The 18854-nt window shown below is 41.2% G+C and overlaps 1 protein-coding gene across 2 annotated transcripts in view; it reads right to left on the reverse strand.

Annotated features, from left to right (window-relative positions):
- ALK (ALK receptor tyrosine kinase) overlaps positions 1 to 18854 on the reverse strand; it is a 1130668-nt gene that overhangs the window by 38561 nt on the left and 1073253 nt on the right. For both annotated transcript variants that reach the window (XM_007476029.2, XM_056813218.1), the window contains 6 exons: positions 18636 to 18788; positions 17473 to 17577; positions 16300 to 16486; positions 13820 to 13910; positions 13628 to 13692; positions 12716 to 12845 (listed from right to left, as the gene is read on the reverse strand). In XM_007476029.2, coding sequence (XP_007476091.1) covers positions 12716 to 12845; positions 13628 to 13692; positions 13820 to 13910; positions 16300 to 16486; positions 17473 to 17577; positions 18636 to 18788 — 731 coding nt within the window. The remainder of the gene's footprint in view (positions 1 to 12715; positions 12846 to 13627; positions 13693 to 13819; positions 13911 to 16299; positions 16487 to 17472; positions 17578 to 18635; positions 18789 to 18854) is intronic.

The raw sequence follows: 18854 nt of genomic DNA on the forward strand, positions 1-18854 counted from the left end.
TGTGATTGGTAGATGGAAAATTTGGGGAAGGCACAGGAAGTGACACAAAAGAAAGTGTCTTTAAAAGGGAGTTACAACTTCCCGTGGAGCAGAATTGTCTAAGATTTGTGGGAGAATCGTCTGAGATATTCAGAGAGTTCAACTTGGACTTTGGCTTCTTCTGGAGTTGTGAGTTTGAGCTGGAGGCTGAAGAAGAATCTGCTGACTGGACCTGAGACCCTCTTCCTGGTGAGACTGTCCTTAAATCTCTTCCTTTGGACTGACATGTGGTGAGTGAAAAAACTGACTCCTTTTCTGGATTTTTCTGAAGAGACTAACCTCAGGAGAGACCTATCCTCTTGAGAGAGACTTTCCCAGGTCCTCGGCTTTGCCAAGGCTGGCTGAAACTAATTCTCCCTGCCCAGGTTGAGCCAGGCACTAAGAGTAAATTACTTAGTGCTTTGGCTAGATATCTTACCCAATCCTCTCTCTGATTTCCTACTTCATTCTTTCTATATTTTGTAAATAAATTGTAAATAAATCTCTTTGGAATAAATTAAATTCCTGGTGACCCTATTTTAAAATAATATAGTCCAACCTTTTACATAAAACCTCTATTTCCCCCTTATAGTTCCCAATGCCAGATTCAGCTCATTCTAGGCATCAGGTTGATAATCTCATCCTAAAATGATAGGGGATAAGGTAAACCCAGAAGATTGGATGGAAAGTAATTATGTGGCTTCCAGTTTCTGAGTTCCTGACAGCATATGCCTTTAAGTACCATGTTTCAGCTTTCAGAACCCTAGAACAAACTTGTGTAGCCTTTCTGTGTTGTTCGAAAATGCTGCAAGGCCTTGCTCCTACTAGTGAAACCCAGTCTTGTGCAGGCACCTTACACAAATAGAGAATCCATTTGGAGCCCTTCAGGACCTACCACAAATCTTGAGAATGTTCCTTAATAAGGATTGGACTTCTCAGCCTTGTAATACAAGCCAGGGGGAAGGAATGAGATGACTATTTCTTACATCTGAACAATGTGATCTTATTCAGGCAAAGAGAAAATTAAAATGTCATCTAAAGCTCCAACATGTTGATTGAGAAGGTCCAACAGAATTTTATTCATTGATCGCCTGTTTGAAAGGCTTGATCAAATATTCATAATATACAGACTACATCTACAAAACTTTCCTCACTCATTCTGAGATTAAATTTGCAGAAGGAAAATGCCCTTCATGAATCGAGTATGTTATAGTCACGTTCCTTGGACTCAAAAGAAACCATTCAAGGTCAGTTAGAGTTGCATTTGCAAAATAGTAATTTTGATTGGGCCTCTCAGTAATGGATTTAGACATCCAAGTTTCTTCCCTTTGGGGTGCAAAGAGTATCTCCATGCCAAGGTATTAGGGATAGCCAGAGAAAAGTCTGGAGTCCAGAGATGGAGTATCCAATGTGAGGAAAAGCAAGAAAGCAAGTATAAAGTATAAGAAGATTGGAAAGGTATAAAGAGGCTAAATGATTGATGAACTGGATTGTGAAATCTATTAATTCAGGCAGCTGTAGGAACCAAATGCCCACTAACTGTTTCTTTAATTCTCTGACACCTTTCCTAAATATCCCAACCAGTACTGCCTCTTCCCAACCCTGAGTAGCTGTCAATTCATTCACTTAACTATTTGTAATTGGCTTCCTTGTGCTTCTAGCGTAGAAGTTAACTGTGTCCAGTTTTCAATTGAACACAGTTTGACCTTGAACTTGAAGCCCATAAAATGTCTTTAGTCTCCCAACAGGACACTTCCTTCATCTGTCCCAGGTATTGCCTGGTTAATGGCAATTCCATTGGCTTCTCTTAGAGGAGCAGGCCTCAAAGTATGGTCAGCGGTTCCAGAGACCCTTTCTGAGGTCCACAAATTAAAACTCTTTTCCTAATAACACTAAGATGTTGTTTGCCTGTTAGAATACTCCTCCCTTTCCTAATTGTACATCTCTGTGAGGCCAAATTTTCTTCACATACTTCAACTGAAACAACGTATCGGGTGTCCCATTAAGTGGAGAAGCAGATATGAGAATCAAGCTGTCTTTGAGTCATTCATTAGAAATGTGCAAAAATATGTAAGACAACCCAACTCTTCTCACTATTTTTTTTTTGTTTTGGGAAATAGAATTTTTTTCTCATAAAAATGTTATTTATGTTAACATGTAGTACTTTGTTCCTGTGGTTTTTAATGAATAAATACTTAAATTTTTTTCTTGTAGATTTCCAATACAGCAAATGCCAGTAGATGTGACTCCTATAAACAAAAGCCCATTGGGGTTCATGATAATTTTTAAGTATAAGGGGTCCTGAGGCCCAAAAGTGTGAGAACTCTGTCCCAGAAGCAAGTAGAGGGACCAGGAAGATGGAGCACAGGGCTTGGAGTTAGGAAGACCAGAGTTCAAATCTGACTTCATTTGCTAGCAATGTGGCCTGGGCCAAGTCATTTAACCTCTTTATACCTTAGTTTCCTCATCTGTAAAATGAGAAAAATAATAGCATTTGACTCCCAGGGTTGCTGTGAGGATAAAATGAGATTTGTAAAGTGTTTTGCACAATTTATTTTTTAAAATCCTTACCTTCTGTTTTAGAACCAATACTGTGCATTATGCTACCTAGTTGCCTGATTGATCCTGATCTCTTGAAACTATCAAAGTATCCTAAGAAGGGTGTAGATGAGATGCTTTTTTTAAGGCACGTGGTAATTGGGACACTAACACACTACTGGTGGAGTTATGATCTGATCCAAACATCCTAGAGAACAATTTGAACTATGCCCAAAGAACACTAAAAGTGTGCAGCCTTTGATCAAGCAATGCCATTACTAGGTCTGTATACCAAAGAGATTTAAGAAAAGGGAAAAGGGCCTATTTGTACAAATATATTCATGGCAGCTTTTTGTGGTAGCAAAAAACTGGAAACCGAGGGGTTGTTCATCAACTGGGGAATGACTGAACAAGTTCTGGTATAGGATTGTGATGAAATACTATTGTGCTATAAGAAATGATAAGCAGGATGATTTCAGAAAAATCTGGAGCCAATGCAAAGTGAAGTGAGCATTATGGGAAGAACATTGTACACAGTTTCAGCAATTTTTTTAAATAAACAACTGTGAATGCTAGTTATTCTTAGCAAATCCAAGACAATCCCAGAAACTCATGATGAAAAATACCCTTCAAGAAATTGATGGAGTCTAAATGAAGATGTAAACATATATGTTTCTCTTTCTTCTTTTTTGATTGAGAGCTCTTCCACAAAATGACTAATCTGGGAAAATGTTTTACATGATTGCATATGTAAAATTTATATCAAATTAATTACTGTCTCAGGGAGGGGTGAGGATAGAAAGGAGGGAGAATTTGGAACTCAAAAAAATTTTTAAATGAATATTTAGGGGCAGCTGGGTGGCTCAGTGGATTGAGAATCAGGCCTAGAGGCGGGAGGTCCTAGTTTCAAATCTGGCCTCAGATACTTCTTAACTGTGTGACCCTGGACAAGTCATTTAACCCCCGTTGCCTACCCCTTACTGCTCTTTTGCTTAGAACCAATACACAGTATTTATTCTAAGGTGGAAGGTAAGGGTTTAAAAAAAATAACAATATTTAAAATTGTTTTTTACATGGAATTGGAAAAAATAAAATAAGATTTAAAAGTTATATGGTTATCTGAATCATAGAATTTTAGATTTCAAGGGACCTCTGTGATCACCTGGTCCAACTGATGCCTTAAAAAGACCCTTCCTACAAGTATGAAGACGCCACTGTGGTACAGAGGGGAAAACCTAAGATAAAAAGTCATAAGACCTGATGCTCTCTCCCTGTATGACCTGGGGGCAAGGCAGTTAGCCACTCTGGGCTTAGTTACTCAATTGTAAAATGGGGGTCCTGGATGAGATGACCTCTAAGGTTCTGTCCAGCTCCAAATATTGTTTTATATGTAGTCATCCAGCCTCCATTTTCAGGGAGATCCAGCCCATTCCCTCTGGATAGCTGTTAGGAAGTGGTTCCTGATGTGAACACATGAATGATCAGAATGAACCTTCTGTTCAATAAGCTCCTGAAGTGTTGAGACAGCTGGGTAGTTCAGCAGATTGAGAGCCAGATTGCTCTCAAAACCCTAGAGATGGGAGGTCCTTAGTTCAAATCTAGCCTCAGACACTTCACAGCTGTGTGACCCTGGGCAAGTCACTTAACCCCCATTGCTTAGCTCTTGCTGCTCCAGTAACCCTGCTTTTACATTTCTCTAGTTTCCATGTTAGCAGTTCTGTATCTTTTTTTCCCCTTTGTCTAAAAGAACATATTAAAATATGTATGTATGTGTGTATATATGTACATATTTTGCACACATATACATATATGAAATAGATATATGCAAGAGAAAGAACATAGACAACAGAAACATGCAGAAATTCATAAATAAGTGGATTTTAAAATTAGCAAACAGTTCACACTCCTGGGGCCCTCGCAGCATCTGCCTCCCACTGTGGCCAGATTTTATCTTATTTTAGAGGAATTTTAACAGATTTATCTTATTTGAGGCAATTTGGGCCATGTATTTGTGCAGTTCAAAAAGAAGTTAGAGTCTTTATTGTTTTAGCTTGGATGATGTTGGAGTATTAAGAAAATAGTCATCTGCTTTGGAGGAGGAAGTCCATCCTTAAGAAATTCATGCAGATTTTTGTGGCTCACAGTTTCTTATTTACAGATTTTGGTTCTAGTTTCTTTCTATAAGTCCTCCTCTATGGCCTCATCATGGTTTAGAAGTGATCCTGAATTCTTTTTAAAAAATTATTTATTCATTTTAAACCCTTACCTTCCATCTTAGAAACAGTACTGTGTACTGGTTCCAAGGCGGGAGAGCAGTCAAGGCTAGGCAATGGGGGTTAGGTGACTTGTTCAGGGTCACCCAGCTAGGAAGTGTCTGAGGCCAGATTTGAACCCAGCCTTGACTCTCAATCCATTGACCCACCCAGTTGCTCCCATGGTCTTAGATTCCTCAAGTATACACCAGGGGAGCACAAGCCATGAAAGATCCTACCGTTTAGCTAAGTAGAGTTTTATCACCAAGTCGGCTGCATAGTGATGGATTTTTAAGCCACAGGAACTCACCAAAGCCATTTAGTATAGAAGGATTATAATCTGTGTCAGGGCATGGAGTCTATGGGCCATCCCTAGTAGTACTGAAGTAATACTTTTTTTTGGGGGGGGTGTAATGTTAAATACTTGAGGATACTTCTTTGATGATGATGAGGAGGACTGAACATGGGGGAATGCAGCTTGAAATCATCCAAGAGCTACCTCAGAAGGAAAGAGGAACAAGGGAATCTTCTACCCCCTTTTCCAGAAATTCCCTCTCCAGAAAGTAGAAGCCTCTGTTTGTGTGGTTGGCATTTTTGGTATCAGCTGAAGCGAGGAGCTCAAAATAAGGCAGTGCTTTTCTAATGATGGGCATCTGGTCATTGAGCCACTTTAGCTTTCCCAAGTTCAATGAATGAACCAAAACTATAGCTCACAAGCTCACACTAGTGTGTTTCCCATTAACAGTGAGTGAGAAGACCTAACTGATTCCAAGCAAAGGCATTTACTAAATGGTGTAATAAGAACAGAATCCACAAAATATTACCCAGAAGCCTGGAGCGCACTCCCCCACAAATATACGCAGTGTCTGTGGGAAGAGTGGGCACAGACTTGGAGTTTAGTGGTGGATAGGATGAAATAAAATATCTCCATCCCATGGGTGTTACAGAATAACATCCTATCTAATGACCAGGTGTCCCCTGGTATGTATGCAATGTCACCACAGAGGGAGGAATTAGGGGGATTTATAAGGCAAGCATGGGAAGGAGACAGGCTTTTTACTTCTGCTCTTGAACAGCCTGGCACCTTGGGCTAGGCTGGTGCTTGGTGATGGTCAGTCATCATGGAGGGGACCAGATCTTACCTTAAATTATTAAAGATAATCTCTCTCTTTTTCTATCTCTTTCTCATTTTATTAATAAATGCTTAAAACTCTGACCAGATCCCTTTTTATTCCCAACATGGGGAATTGAACATCCTCTCTCATTCCACCCAACAAATAGTCATATAGTTTCTTCAACATTTTTAGTAAAAGGGTAGTCAGCAATTCTCTGGGTATAGCCAGATTAAAATGTGATTGGAAACTATTTAACAAAAAAAATACCATAACAGAATAAATGTAACAGTAATCTGTGCTTTTCTAAATCAATCTTTAGGTATACTTTTTCCCTGTTTCTGTTTGAGTTTGATACCCCTGGACTGGATGGCTTGTAAAGTAAGTCCTTATCTTAAGACAAGGATAGATGAAGCCCTTGGAGTGTGGTCCTAGAGCTTTGAGCTCATTGGTCCCTTTCAACTGTAAGTCTACGATTTTGTGATCTCAATGTATTCATTCAGTTCAAGCTTTTCATGAAGCCTTTTTAAGAGACTAGAGGAGAGATGGCAAACTTTTTAGAGACCAAGTGCCCCAACTGTAATCCTCACACCGCATGTGAGTTGCCCCTTTTCTTCAGACAGGGGAGGGAGGAAGCGCTCCCATTGGGCTGATGGGTATAGGGTTGGGGGAAGTGAGAAATGTCTTCAGGCACATGGAGAGGGGCAGCCCCATCTGGCATGCATGCCATAGGTTCACCAACACAGCACTAGAGTATCACTCCCTCACCTTATATTGCATCCTTTTTTTTTTTCGCGTGTGTGTGCACATATTTTTCTGTACACACCTTTATGTGTATGGGTTGTCCCTTCCATTCAACTGTGAATTCCTTGAGAACAGTGACTGGTTTTGGCTCCTCTTTGTAGCTCCAATACATAGTAAATGTTAACTAAATGTTTGTTGCTTGACTGATTCATTAACTGAACTCAAGAAAGTTGAAACGGCTCAATGACCAGGTTCCTGTCATTAGAAAGCAATGTCTTATAATAAGCTCAACTTATAATTGCTTCAACTGACACCAAAAACGTCCAGGACACAAAGCAAGGCTTCCCCTTTCTGGAGAGAATTTCTGGATTTTCCCTGTTCCTCTCTCCCTCTGAGGCAGCCCTTGGATGAGTTCAGGCTATGTCCCTACAGTGTTCAGCTCTCGTCATTTATTCTCACAGTGCCCTTGGGAGGGTGAAATGGGACAGAGATTAATTCCTCCTTTGGAGTCAGGGGATAACTGGGGCAAAGAGACAGGCAGGATCTTGAGTACAGTCACCTCATGAATTAGGAAGAGAGTCTCAGTGTCCTGGTTCCAGCCCAAGGTATATTTGTTATCACTCTAAGTTCTGTAGACTCTCTTCGATGTTGATAAATCTCCCCTGTTTTGGCACCCTACCGAATGCCTTTCGTATACTTTCAGGCTCCCTGATCCTTTTAAAACTATGTTATTGATCCTGTCTCCTCCCTTTGATTCATTCTAAGTTCCAGACAGGCTGACGGCCTTGCTTCTTACTGAATCTATCTCCCATGGCTGTGTCTTAGTTACACAGATTTTGAGTCACTCCTGGGAAGTCCTTCCTCCCTACCTCTGCCTCTTGGGGTGGATTACTGAGTCCCTTACTGGCTGAGCTCAAGGGCCAGATCCCAAACAAGGCATATTTCCTGATGCTACTATTGCTAGCAATTCCTTGATGTGTTTTGTTGTTGGGAGTCCTTTCAGTCACGTCTTACTCTTTCTGACCCCATTTGAGGTTTTCTTGGCACAGAGACTAGAGTGGTTTGCCATTTCCTTCTCCAGTTCTTTTTATAGATGAGGAAATGGAGGCAAACAGGGTTGAGTGACTTGCCCAGGGCCACAGAGCTAAGAAATGCCTGAGGCCATATTTGAACTTAGGACCTCCCATCTCCAAGCCTGGCTCTTTATTCACTGAGCCATGTAACCACCTCTAAACTCATTATATCTTCAGCCAGTCCATTGCACTTTTGGACAGCTCTTAGGAGTGTGCTATTTAACTGACTCTTCCAAAAGGCCTGATCTACTTTTTTTTTTAAACCCTTACCTTCCATCTTAGAATCAATACTGTATATTGGTTCCAAAGAAGAATGGGAAGGTCTAGGCAATGGGGGTTAAGTGACTTGCCCAAGGTCACACAGCTAGGAAGGATCTGAGGTCAAACTTGAACTCAGGGCCACTGGTGTCTCTGGGCCTAGCTCTTAATCCATTGAGCCTTCTAGCTGCCCCCCTCCTCCATACTTTTAAAGTTTAATCTTCATTATTAACATTTTTCTTTTCTAAGTCCAGACAATGTGGCAGGCACTGTGGTCAGTCCTGGAGGTACAAACAGTGCCCCCCAAAATAAACAGGCCCCTGCCCTCCAGGAGCTCACCTTCTAATGCTGAGACAGTATGAAAACAACTATATATTTGAATGATATAATAGTTCATAAAAATAAAATTTTAATTTAAAATAAAAAAATTTAAAAGTCAACAAAACAATAAATCAAGTCTTGATTTGTAATATTTCCCTGATTTCCAAGGTGTGTAATGCTTACACTGAATATTTAAGTATTGGCTCTTGGGAATGAGTACACACTGGCTCTGGTGTACCCCTGGCTAATAATACTAATACATATTTATTAAGTGCTTTACTTCCAAAGTATTTCATTAGGTGCTGAAAATACACATACAAGCCAAATATATATATATATAAAGTCCCTACCCTTAAGAGAGTTGGAAGTTTGGGGTCTTTTTTTCCTGACAGTAAGTCTAAATTGGCCTCTTTGCACTGTCTACCCGCTGCTCCTGGTTCTGCCCTCACGAGCTAAACAAGTCTAATCCTTCTTCCACATGACACAAAATATTTGAAGGCAACCACTAGAATTCCCCTTAGTTTTATTCTTCTATAGGCTAAAATAGCTCCCATTTCTTCCACTGAAGATTTGAAGTTCTCTTTCAAGCTATAACTGTCACTTCCTGCTCTCAAGGATTTTTTGAGCCAGAAGGAGTCCACCTGGAAGCATAGGAAATCTGCACCAGCCCCTTGGGGAGCCCCCCACTCCCAAGCACATTGCACAGGCTGTCTCTAGACTGACTGAATCAGGTCAGAGAGTGAGGAGCAACTAAAGTCAAGGGAGGAGGAAGGAGGGTGAGGAGGAGGAGGAGGAGGATGGAAGAGGAGGAGGGAAGAGAAGGGAGGAGGAAGAAAAAAGAAAGAAGAGGACCAGATGGGCTAATGATGTCCTGGAGAAAGGAGACTTCAGCTCTAAGGGAAGGATCTGTCTCCTGACTTCTCTCGGCTCTTTTAGCTCAAATGCCACCTTCTGCAGGAAGTCTTCTTGGTCTCTACTCCTCACTCCCTCTCCATGAGATCTCTGAGACGACTTCCTATTTACAGTACTTACACAGCTTACTGGCAGCAAGGTGGCATACTTCTTGGAGAGAGAAAGACTGGAATTCAGATTCAGCCTCAGACATTAGTTGAGTAACCCTGAGCAAGTCACTTAACTTTTGTTTGCTTCATTTTGCTCATCTGTAAAATGGGGATATAGCAGCACTTATCTCCTAGGACTACTGTGAGGATCAAATGAGATATAGGTAACATGCTTCACACAGCTCTTGGAACATAGTAGGCACTAATACATGTTAGATAATATTTTTATTAATATTTAAACCCTTACCTTCTGTCTTAGAACCAATACTACTTATTGGTTCCAAGGCAGAAGAGTGGTAGGGGCTGGGCAATGGGGGTTAAGTGACTTGCCCAGGGTCATGCAGCTAGGAAGTGTCTGAGGTCAGATTTGAACTGAGGACTTCCCATCTCTGGGCCTGGCTCTCAAACCACGGAGCCACCCAGCTGCCCCCTCTTCTGACCACTTTTTGCTTGGCCTTGGACCTTGATTTGGCACCTTGGGGTCAGAGCTTGGCATGGGTGGCTTGGGTGGAGGGAAGATGGAGGGGGCAAGAGAGAGAGGAGTAAGCCTGCAGGCTGCTGTTCTTACCTTCATTAGAAGAAGGATGGTTTGGAGGTAATAAATCCTTTAGAAAAAAAATACATGATGTATTGCATGAAAGCACTGGTATAACCTCTAATAGATCATTTACTGCCTGGGGAAGGGTGGCAGGGCAGGAGAAGGAATGGAGGGAGAGAATCTGAATCACCAAATGTCAGAAAACCTCTATTAAAATTATTTCTATATATAATTGAAAAAAAATAAAATCAAAAATCAAAAAAGAAAAGAAACAGAAAAAAATACTCCAAACACTTTTAATCATCAAAAGAGACTGATCCTTTGCCAGCAAAGAGGTGGCTGGGCCATCAGAGCTTCAGGACCTTGTGCCACATTTATTGTCAATTAGAAGTAGGTGGACACATCTCAACTCCTAATGGCTTTGTCTTTGCTTGACACGTAGCCCTCTTTCCTTTGGGTGGGATAGCAGAAAAGATCTCTTCTTGGCTTCTGACATGCTAGTAGAGAATCCTTGGGCCACCAGCTTCTCCTTGACTTCTCAAACATATCTGTGAATGTCCCCTGAATGCAACCCTTTGTATTCAGGAAAGAGGACCAGCTCTGGGACTCAGTGATCTCACTAACAGGATACAGTGGTTGAGGAAGGAGAATTTAATAGAAATCATTGCAGGCAAACCCGAGCCCAGGATCCCAGGTCCACCTGGATGGCAGTGGAGTCATCAGAAGGACTCCCCAGACTTCTGTGAATAGTACCTGAAGAATTTATCATCTCTTCAGGACCAGTTCAATTTGATTCAATTCAAAGGATCCTAGATCAAAAGTTGGAGATCTTAGAAGCCTTCTACTCCAAATCAGGTGAAGAACTGAGGCTGAAAGAGAGAGCTTTGCCTAAATCCTCACCCACAGATGAGTGCATGTAGTGGAGCAGTTTTATAGAGGAGCATTTTCTTTGGGTGTAGGGTAGGTGTTCATCTTCCCCTGAGATTGGTAAGGAGGCACGCTGCTCCCTGCCCAATAACTTGCTTCTTTTTCACCTTTCTTTTGTGTGATGTCTTTGCCCATTAGAATGCAAGATTCCAGAGGGCAAGGGACTGTCTACTATTCCTCCTGTTTAGCACAGTGCCCAGGGCAGAGAAGTACTTAACAAAAGCTTTTTGACTGTATGTACCCACCATATTTTCTCTGTCATACTCCCCACTTTTAGAGTCTTTGCTTTTGTAGCTGGGTGGCATAGTGGGTAGAGGACTTGGAATCAAGGAGATCCAAGTCAAATAATATTGCAGAATTCTTCTTAGCTGTGTGATTTTTAGGCAAAATACTTAAATTCTCTCAGTCTCCATCTTCCCGTTTGTAAAACAAGAACATCACCAGGTGGTTGGGAGGACCAGAGACAACATAGGCAAAATGCTTTGCCAAACTTAAACCATCATATACATGTCAGTTATTGATATTAGCAAATTCTAGAAGGTCTACTACTTTGTACCACTGTCAAATAAAGAATAACAAACTTTGAACCCCATTAAGTAGGCCATTATTGTGATCCATTGAGGCATTTCTCATGTTTCAGGATGCTATAGCTGGAAGGGCAGTTGGGTGGTGCAGTAGATAGAGTGCTGGGCCTGGTGTCAGGAAGACTTATCTTTCCAAGTTCAGATCTGATTTCACACACTTATCAGCTGTGTGTATGACCCTGGGCAAGTCACTTAACCCTGTTTGCCTCAGTCTCCTCATCTGTAAAATGTATTGGAGAAGAAAATGGCAAACAACTCTAATATCTTTGCCAAGAAAACCCCAAATGATGTCTAGAGTCAGACATGACTGAAAAACAGCACTAGCTGGAAGGCCTCCTAACAATCATAATAAAGGTAAGTCCTCTTATTTAACCATCAAGGAAGACCACAGAGGGGAAGTGACTTTCTCAAGGTCACACAGTAGAGCTGGAACGAGAATCTAGGTCTCAATCCTGTCTCTCTTCTAGTTTCTCTTCTTAAACCTATACATGTATCTCATCTCATCTCATCTCATCTCATCTCATCTCATCTCATCTCATCTCATCTCATCTCATCTCATCTTTCTGTCTCTGTTTCTCTCTCTTCCCCTCTCTCTCATCTATCCATCTATCAATCCATCTCTATCTGTCTGTCCGTCCATCCGTCCGTCTATCTATCTATCTATCTATCTATCTATCTATCTATCTATCTATCTATCTATCTATCTATCTATCTATGCAAGAGATATGAAGGTAGGAACAAGATTTGGATGTGTAGTGTGAATGTGAATGAGGAGATTGGAGTGAATGGGACCGAGAATTCAAAAAGAGAATGACACTGAGGTTGTGAGTGTAGATAACTAGGAAGTTGCTGGTACCCTTAATAGGAACAGGGAAGATGGGAAGAGGAGGGAATTTGTGTGGGGGGGAATGAGATGAGAGAAAGGATTAGACAATAGCTCAGGGTCATTGATTAGATCTTAATCTGGATTATAGAGATGTAGGGGATCACTGAGTGAGAACTCAGATAACAAACAAATCAAGTCTTTTGATTAGCCCAATTTTCTTCCATTTAGTACATATTTAAAAATTCATTAGTCCAAAATTTAATTAAGCCTGAAAATTTTGCTTTGGCTTTGCACACTTTGAATAGTGATATTGTCCAGTTGTTCCCTCCTGTCTGTCCCCTTATTCAGATAACTGGCTGATTTCCCCCATGGGGAATAGCTGGCATGCACTGGTGTTCAAGGTTGCTCAGTCTCATTCCAATGCCACTGCTTATCATCCTGTTTATTTATCAGGCTCACTTACTGGGCGAGGGCGAGTCTCCCGAAGAAAGGATTTGAGGTCTCCTCCAGCCATCAACTCTAGGAGGATAAATCGGGGTAAGGCCTGCAGGCTCACCCCAATACAGCGAACAATGTTCTGGTGATTGAATTTGCTGCAGAAGAAAAGAGTGTCAAAAGTTAGCTGTGATAAAATGGAGATTTGTTCAGCTATCTGCACTCATAGACTACCATAAGAAATTATACATACTAGCCATTTGTTCTGCCCTTCCCCACCTCATTCATTTGGAACTGAAAAAGCAGGCTCATCTTCTTTTTCAGTTTATCGGTAAACAGATAAACCAGACTTAGCTTCATAACCCAATGATTTAAGCTCCTCAGATTGATTAGCTTGAAACAACCTAATATTTTTTTTAAAAACAGACCACATTTGTAGTTAAAGCAATTAAAATTTTGCTTTGTTAAAATAATTATACATTTGTTAAAGAGAAATATCCAGAATATATAAAGCTGATCACTTTTTGGGCAACAGTAGCTGCTAGAGATGCTGCTGGATGGAGTCAGCTGTTTGGAGCAGTTGGGGTTCTAAAGGACCTCAGGAATCCTAGGGGACTTGGTTTAGAAGATGGCCTCTTATTGTCATACTTAGAAGTAATCCTGAGAGGTCCCTACTCAAACTTTTCTGTCTACCCAAGAGTCTATTGTATTGAGTCTGAAGAAGGGAGGAAGGATCTTTCTCCAGATTATTGGGAGTTTTCAAGCCAGACATGGTAGCTTCTCTCTGGCAAATTGGCTGTTTAGATCACAACTCCAGTTTCCCTTGGGACAGTTTTGCTGTGGTCAGAGATGCTAAACTTTGGTGGAAGAGCAGACCCAAGACGCCATTCCATGGGAGTTTCTCTGTGCTCGGCACTCAGTAGAAGATGGCTCACTTTACCTGATGATCAATGCTTCCATGAGGAAATCCAACTCGTCCTGTTCTGAACACACCTCTGGAAGTGTCTGCAGGGACACAGAAGGGGAGAGGAGAGAGAGAAGTCGGTAGGGAAGCAGGATGGATGATCTCCTCAGAAGCAGTGACTCAGACCCTGACATCCCAGGTCATGTGGGAATTAGGGTTATCCCTTACCTTAACAGCCACCTGTAGAGGACTAGGGTCACTGGGGATTCCAGACACTTGTCCTTCATACACTTCCCCAAAGGCACCATGGCCCAGACCCCTGGACAAAGCAGAAGACAGAGTGAGACAGATGAGGGGCAGGGTGGTGGATTCACATAGCGTGTGCACAGGCTTCAGTGGTTGGATATGACATGATTATTCAGGAACCATTTTTCAGGAATATACTATGCACACTACATTTTAGGATTTAGGTAGAACCAGACAAACAATCGGTAACTAGGTGGTGCAATGGATGGAATGCTGGGCTCCAGAAGACCTGAATTCAAATCTGATCTCAGATACTTTCTAGCTGTGTGACCCCAGGCAAGTCAGTTAGCCCTGTTTTTCTCAATTTCATCATCTGTAAAATGAACTGGAAAAGGAAATGGCAAACTACTCCAATATCTTTGCCAAGAAAACCCCAAATCGGCTCTCAAAGAGTCAGACACGACTAAAATGACCAAACAACAACAAATACAAGCAATGGTTATTTAATGATGAAGTTTTATAGAAAATCATATCCATGAACCCATCTCATAATTAACATTTAGATTTGTAAAAGATTGAAGAGATAATCCTGGATTTAATACAAACGGACTCTTCTACAGGCATAGAAAAAGGTTTCCTTGTTTTGAATATTTCATTTAAAGTGAGAAATCATTTGTGAACTGAAAAATTCAAGAGAGCTCTTATCTTTCTTTTCAAGTGTGTTTGTGTGCTGGAAGATTCGAGCTAGCTTCCTAACAAACTTCTTACATTGACCAGCTTGAAATAATATTTTTAAAAACTACATATTTCACAATTACAATAGAAAGTTTAAAAAATGTTACACATAAAATTGAATTTTGTTAAAATGATGTAATTTTTTCAAGAAAAATGAGCAGAATATGTATAATTTTAAAGTTAAATAAAAGAAAATATTGTTTGTTTTTCACAAGTTATAGAATCTCAGAATTGGAGGAACTTTAGAGGCCACATCCCATACCAGAACAAGAATCCTTTCTACATCATACCTGACATGTGGTCATCCAGCCTTGAAGTTACCTTTTCTACTTCCTGCCCTAAACTGACATTGAGCCTTGTGGATTGGGGCATCAGGGACAGACTTCCATGACTCCTTCTCTGAGCCTGGTTTTCCTCATAGCATCAAGAGGTTTAAAGCTGGGATGGGGTTGTAAGATTACATCTAGTATAACCCCCCCATTTTTAACATGAGAAAACTCAGGCCCAGAAAGGGTGACTTGCCTAATGTCACAGAGGATTTGAATCTAGAGCCAGTGACTTGCCTACTCAATCAGCAATATTAATAATGACTTTTCCTAATATACTGCAAAAAATTTTTTCCCCAAATAGTGTTGATTGACCTGGGAAATCAGAATTAGTTTAGCTTCCAATGACTTGAAAGTCACCTCTTGTTCTAATTAGTTTTGGTAAATAAAATAACCGGATGTTCATTCAATTTCCTGATCTAAAGTGAAGATTGAAAATAACCTCTGCTTTAAAATATGTAGTGGAAACTGTCTAAAAATGAAAAATCTGGCTGTCTTGACTTGTGAGATGTATACTGTAAGTTATATAAAGCAAGAAATGTGTATTTTTTAACAGAAAGAATAATTAGATCAAATTCTCCCTTCCTATAGGGGTTATGTGAGGACAGGTATGTGGTGCTATGAATAGAGCACCAGGCCTGGGACTGGGAAAACCTGAGTTCAAATTTGGTCTCAGACATTTACTGGTTGTGTAACCCTGGGCAAGTCACTTAACCTTGTTGCCTCAGTTTCTTCATCAGTAAAATGAACTGGAGAAAGAATGGCAAACCATTCCAGTATCTCTGTTGAGAAAACCCCAAACAGGGCATGAAAAGTTAAACATAACTGAAATGACTGAACAATATGAGATGCCCTAAGAGAGTATTTCATCATTTCTTAGGAGAACTTCTTAAAATGAGGAGGTTTCATTAGATTATTCCTACCTGATATCCCTTCCAGGCTTTGGGAATGTATGAGTTGAGCAATATCAGCAGTCAAGATCAAATGAATTCCATTGAAACTGGAAAGTGTCATGGAAACCATTGAATTCAATGCTGTCATTTTACAAATGGGTAAATAGAGTAACAGAGAGGTTTACCCATCAGCACATTGATTATATACATTTGAATTAGGTTTGGACCCAAAGTCTTCTTGACTTCAAGTCTATAACTCTAGGACTGGAAGGAACTGTAGAGCCCATTTAGTCCAATTCTTGCATTTTACAGATAATAACTGAAACTAGAGTGGATCCTATCCTAGAATGGAGAAGTGATTTTTCTCAGGGTCACATTTAGTAAGTAGCAGAACTGGGATTTGAACTTAGTTTTTCTGATTCCAAAACCCAGCATTTTTTTCACCCTCTTGGATGCTTATTCCTCAGTTATAGAGTCTAGTCATTGGAGAGGATGCACTGGGACTTACCGAATGAGGGAGATGTTTTTCCGAGGTACCTCTTTCAGGTCACTGATAGATGTAGTTTTTCCAGCAAAACAGTAGTTGGGGTTGTAGTCTGTCATGATTGTGGAAGTTCTTAGCTTGCTGAGTTTGTACTCGGGGCTCTGCAGTTCCATTTGCATTGCTTGGAGCTCTTGATGCTTCCTGCGGTACACTGGAGACAGAGATAAACCCATGCAGTTGTGGGGTTAATAATCACAGCCAAAGGAAGGGCCAAGATTTGGGGTGATTTTTGATGCTGAGAAATCCATCACAGACTGCATTAATATTCTGGAGAAAAGAATGGGAATCTGAATAGAAATATCTGAGGAATATGGAGCTACAGAGGTGTACTGTATCCATCCACTCTGAGAGCTCCTGATCCTTATTCTGATTCCCCCATGAAAGTCCTAGGATATGGAAAGTACTGGGGAAAAGCTTCCATATGGCCTGATGATAGATGGGATGTATGTGGCCCTGAGAAGGTCACATAACCCTTTCACAAACCAGAAATGCTCATGTAATTTTAGGATACATGAATCAGAGCATAATGTTTAAGACCAGGAGCTGGTCAGACCACCTCTGGAATATTGCATTCAGTTCTTGCTTCTCTTTAAACATTAAAAACTAATTATTACCTTTTTTGTTTTTATATCACTTTTATTTTTGAATCTATCTCTCCCCCCTGTCCCAACCTCCTACTACATGCCCCATGTTAAGGACACTGACACACTGAGGGGATCCAGAGGAGGTTGGTTATAATGAGAATATACTGAGGGAACTGGGCATGTCTAGCCTGGAGAAGAGGAGACCCAAGAAGAACATGATAGTGGATTTTTGAGGGAATTCTGGAAGCAAATCACCAGAAGAATGACCGTGGGGTGGAAAGGTATGAACTAATAAATAGTGAGACATTTACCAACAAGTGGTCATTTAAAGACTGGGAGGAGGGTAAATCCCTTCTCTCTCCAAGAAGAATATGGTTAAAGTTCAGGGAGATTAGCCACCAAGCTCATTCTTGGTCCCTCTGTCATCCCTCCATCGAGGGTCTCTAAATCACCATGAGAGCATCTCAGAAGCTTCACCTTTCATAAGAGCAAGGCCTTAGTTCTATGGCATCTCCTTGCTATCCTTGCCTCCAACAGAGTCCAATACACTTACCAATCATGATTCCTGAGAATGCCAGGACCAGGGCAGCCACCAAAGCAGAGGTCACAACAGACAATATCAGGGAGAGAGGCAGGTGAGGCTCAGAGGGGGGTGACACTAGAAGACAGATTAAGAGGTGGAACTGAGAACCACACTACTTCCTCTCTGGACTTGCCCTATTTCTGCCTTTATCCCCCACCCATGGAGCTTTCTTCATTTCTTCATTATCCAGGGTATTTAGAATAGGACATTGACCTCCTTTTTGAGCTCGGAGAGATAGTTTCAGAGCAAGAATTTACTTCTATTTATTGTTATTTTTAAGTTGTTCAGTTATGTCCAATTATCTGTGACCCCTTTTGGGGTTTTCTTGGCAAAGATTCTGAAGTGGTTTACCATTTTTTCTTCTCCAACTCATTTTACAGATGAGAAATGGAGGCAAACAGGATTAAGTGATTTGACCAAGGTCACATGGCTAGTAAATGTCTGAAGTCAGATTTGAACATGATTTTCTTGACTCCAAGCCCAGCACTCTATCCACTGTATCACTTGGCTGCATTTTCTATTTATATAGAGCCCAAATGATCAGTTTCTGCCCCTGGGGGAAGTGGCACAAGAAATATGCTCTCACCTCCTTTGGGGCTAGAGATTCTAGCAGAGACTCTCCCCTAACAAAATGCTACTTCTAAGATGGCCACCATAAGTGGTAAGCCCACTCAAGGAGTAAGCGATGAGGGACAAGATGGGGAAGGAGAATACTTATTTCCGATGGCTTCCCATTTTTGCTAATTATTTTTGCTAGGCACTGGATGCTAACTTCAGTTGTTTCTATACTACTAAAGAACTAAATAGACAGTGGTCTGAGAGTCAGGACAGGAAACTTCAGTTTGAGACCCAGCTCTGACACTTACTCATTGTGTGACTTTGGGTAAATCCCAACACCTCCCTGGGCCTCAAATATAAAATGGGTGAGCAGGATTCACTGGTCTCTAAGGTCCCTTGGAGGATGAATCCATTGGCCCATATCTAAGTAAGCCTTTTCTCCATCTTCTGTTTAAACAGTTAATTCCCTCTAGCCCAGCAGGAGTGGGGCAAGGAAAGAGTGCAGGTGAGTAACCATGGGACCAACTCCTTTCCTCCCAAATCTCTAGTCCCTAGGATGCTCCCTACTTTCTCACCTATGCAGGAGACCCCGTCTTCGGCCAGCACTGTGCCATGCTCACAGAAGCAGATAACTTTGTGACTCTCTGGGTCAATGTGGCATTCATCCACCTCACAGTGGCTGCAGTTCAGGTAAAGCTTGATGTTCACTTCCCCATGGCCCTCCATCACTGAAGTAACAAGGGAGGGGGAGGAAACACCATCGTTAGCCAGAGCCAATGAGGATGGCTCTCCCA

The sequence above is a fragment of the Monodelphis domestica genome, chromosome 1, assembly GCF_027887165.1.
Source record: "Monodelphis domestica isolate mMonDom1 chromosome 1, mMonDom1.pri, whole genome shotgun sequence".
Lineage (NCBI taxonomy): Eukaryota > Metazoa > Chordata > Mammalia > Didelphimorphia > Didelphidae > Monodelphis > Monodelphis domestica.